Source organism: Mangifera indica, chromosome 10 (assembly GCF_011075055.1).
Source record: "Mangifera indica cultivar Alphonso chromosome 10, CATAS_Mindica_2.1, whole genome shotgun sequence".
NCBI classification, from domain to species: Eukaryota; Viridiplantae; Streptophyta; class Magnoliopsida; order Sapindales; family Anacardiaceae; genus Mangifera; species Mangifera indica.
The window spans coordinates 14089453-14096053 of NC_058146.1; the positions used below are offsets into that span (position 1 = coordinate 14089453).

Sequence of the window (6601 nt, forward strand, 5' to 3'; positions counted from 1 at the left end):
ATACTACCATACTAAAAAATCAATTCATAAATTATTATTATATTTAATAAAAATAAACAATTATTGTATCCGATCAATATGATAAAAAATATTAGAATATAATTATTTAAAATAACCTTATATTAACTGTTTTATTAACTCAAAATAAATATATTTTTATTCTAGTTTTATTCTTAAAAAATTAATAAATAATTATCAAAATTATAATTAATTTATTAATTATATAATATATAAGGAGAATGTGCTAAGAAGATTTATTCACAGACAAACCAAAAGAAAAGTATTATATATGAACCATACGCAGTAGAGATGGCAATTTAGGCCTGACTTTAGGGGCCCCGACCCTCTCCGACCCTAATAGGGAGGGGATTCTCTGATAAAAACGGGAAAAGGGGCAGGGATGGTGATGAAAAAAATCTCCGTAGTCGGAGATGGGCCAGGGACGGGGATACATATGTCCCCGCCCCGCCCCGCCCCTCCCCTCCCCTAAATCTAATATATTAATATAATAATTTTTAGTATATTTTAATTAGTTTAATATTTTTAATTACAAATTCGTTAATATTTTCTATGTAAGTTACTTTTAAAATTGATTATTGTAGGTTAGTTTTTAAAATGTTATTTTATATCAACATAAAGAATTAATGATGATACCAACATGAAGAACTATTAATAAAGAGATTGATTATTGCATATTGTTAAATTTTGTATTTAAACTAAAATAATAATGAATATTTTGTAACTCTTATAGCAAGTGATATTTTAGAAATGTATGATTTATTTTATTTATTGAAATATATGAAGGAATTAAAATTTATATTTACGGGTATAGGGAGGGGATTTTTCCCCGCAGGGATGGGGAGGAGATTTTTTTCCGTGAGGATGAGAAGGGGATTTTCCTTCACGGGGAGGGGATGGAGATTCTTTGTTATCTTTGTAACGAGGACGGGCTGGGGATGGGGATTGATATCCTCCCCATTGCCATCCCTGATACGCAGCCTATATATACAAGACGAGAACCCATGAATACAACGCACATGCATAATATCTACAATGAAAAATTTTACAAATACTCCGAAACTTTCATTGTTTTCGATAATTCTCATTCTCTTTTCATCTTTTTCATGGCGAGCAACTTCTAATTCTGTCCACGAAAACTTCCTCCATTGTCTCTTCAACGATTCTCAGCCCTCCCATCCAATCTCCCCCGCCATTTTCACCCCACAAAATACCTCCTTTTCCTCCATATTGCAATCCTACATCCGGAATCTCCGCTTCAACTCAACTTCAACTCCCAAACCTTTCCTTATCATCACTGCATTGCATGAATCCCACGTCCAAGTTGCGGTTATTTGTGGCCTTAAACATGGCCTGCAGATGAAAATCAGAAGCGGCGGCCATGACTACGAGGGCTTATCTTATGTCTCCCAAGTCCCTTTCTTCGTCCTTGACATGTTTAATCTTCGCGCCGTTGATGTTGACATTGAAAACAACACTGCCTGGGTTCAGGCGGGGGCGATTCTTGGAGAAGTTTATTATAAAATCGCGGAGAAAAGTAAAATTCATGGCTTCCCGGCTGGGGTTTGTCCCACAGTGGGTGTTGGTGGACACATAAGCGGCGGAGGATATGGCAACATGATGAGAAAATACGGGCTCACTGTCGATAATATCGTCGATGCAAGGCTTGTTGATGCTAGTGGGAGGCTTCTGGATAGAAAATCGATGGGGGAAGATTTGTTTTGGGCTATCAGAGGAGGAGGAGGAGCCAGTTTCGGAGCCATTATTGCTTATAAAATCAATCTTGTTCCAGTTCCAGAAACAGTGACATCGTTTCTGGTTAGAAGAACTTTAGAATCACACAATCTAACTGAGATTGTGGATCAATGGCAACATGTCGCGTACAAACTTCCTGAAGAGCTCTTCGTCCGACTCATATTAGACGTGGTTAATAAGACTGTGAGGGGGAACTTCTGTGGTTTTTATCTCAGTGGCTCTGAGAAACTTCTTTCAATCATGGACAAGAGCTTTCCTCAACTGGGGTTAACTCAGTCTGACTGCGTCCAATCGAGCTGGCTTGAATCAGTTGTTTTCTGGGGAGGTTTTCACTCCGGAACATCGACAAATGTTTTACTAAATCGTGCGCCGGCGCTGAGTTTCCAGAAGAGAAAGTCGGATTATGTGAGGAAGCCGATTCCTAAAGACGGCCTGGAAGGAATATGGAAGAAAATGATTGAACTAGAGACGCCAATGCTGACATTCAATCCTTACGGGGGTCGAATGGAGGAGATTGCCGCGATGGCGACGCCATTTCCGCATAGAGCTGGAAACTTATGGAAGATTCAGTACTTAGCGGACTGGAATGAATCGGGGACTGAGGCGGCAAACTTTTATTTGGGTTTGATTCGAGAGCTTTATAATCACATGACTCCATTTGGGTCCAAGAATCCGAGGCAGGCGTTTCTGAATTATAGAGATATTGATTTGGGGATCAATCACAATGGAAATGGGAGCTACTTGGAAGGAAGAGTTTATGGAATCAAGTATTACAAGGGTAATTTCGAGCGTTTGGTGAAGATTAAGACTAAGGTTGATCCTGATAACTTCTTCAGGAATGAACAAAGCATTCCAGTTCTTCCACACTAGTTTAATATTAATTATTCCAGGTATAATATGAATATCAAAAAAATCATGAGCCCTCAAGAGTTAAGTATTCAATTATATATTTAAGTAATATGTAATTATGTAGTTAAATAATTAAATTAAAGATAAATATTCAATCATATGAAAATAGATCATATGAATATTTAATTAAGTACTCAGAATTTGGTGTATAAAAAATGATTGTGATATTTTAATGGTTGCAAAATTAAACATACGTTGGTTCTTGCGATCTTTTTGTTGAAATCTAATAAATAAATAAAGTTGTTTTTTTTATTATGAGTTTCCAAGTATTAATAAGAATATGTGTCACCATACGTCGATAAGAATAACTTGAAGCATTGTGCTATAGACATTGTTGTATCGCTCTCTTGATGCAAATTGTTCATGTTCATACAACTCTGCACGGCGTTGTAAGATCAATGATATTCCAGCAAAATGATGTCGTGGCAGTATAAGACTCCGATTTTCAATGTTGATACGTAATTAACATGTGAATTTAGTATTTATATTCAAGATTTCCATCATTCACATCCATGTCTTAGAGGGAATATTATTGCTAGCGAAACATGATCTCCATTGGTCACCCTTCTTGTCTCAGAGTGGCAGCTTCAAACTTTGATTAGCTCTCTGTGTTTTGATCATCCTTTTCATTGTAACAAATGGTCCCTATACTGGTAGTGGATTTATGGTCCACCCCATTCTTTCTCTGCAATTTATGACCAATGGATATAGCATTTGAATTATCAAAAACATGAGGCTAATATCAAAAACATTTGAATTTAGATAATATCCTTTGTTGTTTGGAAATTTGGAACACTAGTGCTGTTTTCCCCTTCTACGTATGGCAAATATTGAATAATGTTGCAATTATATGTGTATGGCTCGTTCAGCCGTTTCTGCATGCTCTTAATCCAACCAACATTAAATTGTAATGACGACGAAATTTCAACAATAACTAGTTTTAAATTGTTAGATGATTATCTCTCTTTATATTTTCAACAATTACTATTTTGATTTTTATCCTTGAAATTGTGACCATTTGCATTTTTTACAATACATAATTTTCTCTTTTTTTCCTCTAATTAAAGGTATATAAAAAGGAACCAACAAACCCTCAAAAGAGGAAATTTGAGATCAACCTACGCACGGCTTTTCAAAAGAGAACTGTACAACAAGATAAAGCCAAACAAAACCCGGCCAAGCTTGCAAGCAGCAACAGGGAGACTAAGATTTCTTCTCTTAACGATCTATCATGGTTTCTATGATGATAGAGTTTAAGAGAAGAACAATCAACTCCACAACAACTAAATTCTGAAAATACAAGTAAAAGCGAGTAGACTTAACCAACAGTAAAATAGTTGTGAAAAAAAGCACGGTGTCAACCCTGAGGCACACACTAGAGGAATAGGTTGTCCAAGCAATTTTAAAATACATAATTTTCTCTTATTTATCACATTTACTTATTTATTCTTCTTCATTATTTTATTTTCCTATTATTGTCTCTTCGTCTTCTTCTCCTTCTCAATTTTTTAATAAATGTCAATCTTTTACTTTTTTGTTTTTGGGGAATTAAAATAATTGCCCCAAAGATTAGGGGGCAAAGCAAAATTACCCCTAAATCTTAACATTAAACGAAAATGCCCCTCCACTCAAAATTGTCCATAACCACGCGCACCACTACCAAGCACACGAAAACAAAAATTTTGAATACACATTTCGTGCACTCGATAACTCCGATTTCATCCGATGATTTTTCTGATGTTTCCGGCAACGACGATGGACAAAAAAGTTAGTAAAACAACCCTTGTCATCTCTTTATGCATTTCGTTTTACGATTTGATGTGAAATTTGGGTGTTTAGCGTTAGCGTTCGAATTTGAAACTTTTGAAGAAAATGCTTGATTGTTTGCTGATTTTGATGAATTATATTAAGGCTTTTATGTTAGATTAGATGTAGAGTTTATTGTTGTTAAAATGGAGTTTGAAAAACGAAGTTTGGAAGGTGAAATGTGGCCACACGAATTCGTCAGTCACCACGCGAATGGCATAGTGACCACACGAATTCGTGTGGTGAGAATTGTCGAAGACGGGGTGGCCTTTTGCACTTTTCAAACTTCGTGGACCACACGGTATCGTGTGGTTAGGGGTGAAAATGCGTTTTTCATCGTGTGGTGGGGCAGAGTAGAAATTGGAAAAACTCGTTGACACGCGAAATTGTGGTCAACCCCTCGAATTCGCGTGGTGGGCGCAAAACGTGATTTTCCAGGGTTATCTGCCATCCGATCAGTGTGGTTGGAATCAGGGGGTCAAAATGTGACTATATTAAATTTTAGGGCTTTTTTGATATTTTCCATATGGATCAAATTGAAATTTATCCATCTTAAGGTTTTTTGACATGTAGAATTCGAATTTGATATCTGTTTTTTCGAATAAGGCCTCTATGTATAGAATTGAATAATTTATTTCCTAAAATTTATATAAATTTAATATAATTATACTTTAATTTTCATACAGGGAGTTGTACAAAAGAGAAAAAGGGACGAAAGTAGAGATGAACTATGACTTCCTCTCAAAAAACACTTCAAGGCTCAAGTTACTACACGTGGATATAGAGATGTGAGAGTCGTGATCAAGAAATTATTAACAGAGAGGCAATTACAAATGTTTCGACGTACCTGTTTCGGACACTTCCTAGACTTGAAGGATAGTCAATTTAGTGGGGTTCTAATACATTCCTTCATCCTTCGAGTGGTAAATAAGGTGACCTCGGGAGAGGAGTTATGGTTTTGGGTTAATGATGTGGATGTTAGATTCAGTGTGTATGAGTTTGTTATTATGACAGGTCTTCGATTCAGTCATCTGGTAGATATCGACCTCTATATTCCATCGAAGGCCACAGATCGGATCCTCCAGACATATTTTTACGGGTGTAAATTAGTTACATATGCTGATTTGAGCCATGTTTTCCAGCAAAGACCGTGGGGGGAGGATGACACTGATGCAGTGAAGTTAGCACTGTTGTTTTATCTTCATATAGGGTTATTAGGGAGTGATTTGAGGAAAACAATTCCCTAGAAGATATTACAATTAACTGATCATCTTGATGGGTTTAATGCATACTCGTGGGGAGTACGAGTGTGGTAGATGACATATCGCTTTATATGCGATAATATCTCCCGAATTTCTATAGATTCTGACCTGAAAAAGAAAAAGGAAAACCAGCTTAAGCAGTATGACATTATGGGATTTCCATTGGCGTTTCAGGTAATTATGATATTTATTAATTCAAAATAATTTAATTTGTTTTTAAAATTAAATTAGTTTAATATGATTATAAATATATACAATAACCGATTTATATTGATATTACAATTTTGGATATATGAGACGCTGGACTCGTTATATCGATGGGTAGATATGTCACCGATTGTAAGAGTCACCCAAATGTTGAAATAACACACGAAGGACATTCCGAGATGAGATTCTATCTCAACTGTCTTCAATGGAGATACAGTAAATACTAATTTATTAAGCATTAATATATACTTTGAATATAACAATAATGAATACTGAAAATAAATATTTTGTAGGCTGATGTTAATTTTCCATTAGATTTATCTCCGGTTGAGAGAGATATGGAGTGATATGAGGATATCATCCAATATACAGGGGTGTCGGATAGTCGATCTTCTTCGGCATCAGGAGATGCATCATCGAGTCCTCGTGACATTAGTTCTCCGATCATTGCTCCTCCTCCTGTTGATGCTCATGTTCAGCCCCCTCCCACGTGTTTGATTAGGGACCCTGTCGAGGAGTTTATATCACCATATCCTGTGCCTAGGCCCCCTACCATTGAGCACATATCACCAGATTATGTGACTATGCCCCCTACCACTAAGCAAATATCAGAGGATCCTTCTGTCATTGTACCAGATTTATCC

At 36.3% G+C, this 6601-nt stretch overlaps 1 protein-coding gene across 1 annotated transcript; it reads left to right on the forward strand.

Annotated features, from left to right (window-relative positions):
• The first annotated feature begins 1027 nt into the window (after positions 1-1027).
• On the forward strand, positions 1028-2706 carry LOC123227947 (berberine bridge enzyme-like 8). Its single transcript, XM_044653106.1, has one exon. The coding sequence runs from the start codon at positions 1054-1056 to the stop codon at positions 2641-2643; it is 1590 nt and encodes a 529-aa protein (XP_044509041.1). The 5' UTR covers positions 1028-1053; the 3' UTR covers positions 2644-2706.
• Positions 2707-6601: the final 3895 nt, after the last annotated feature.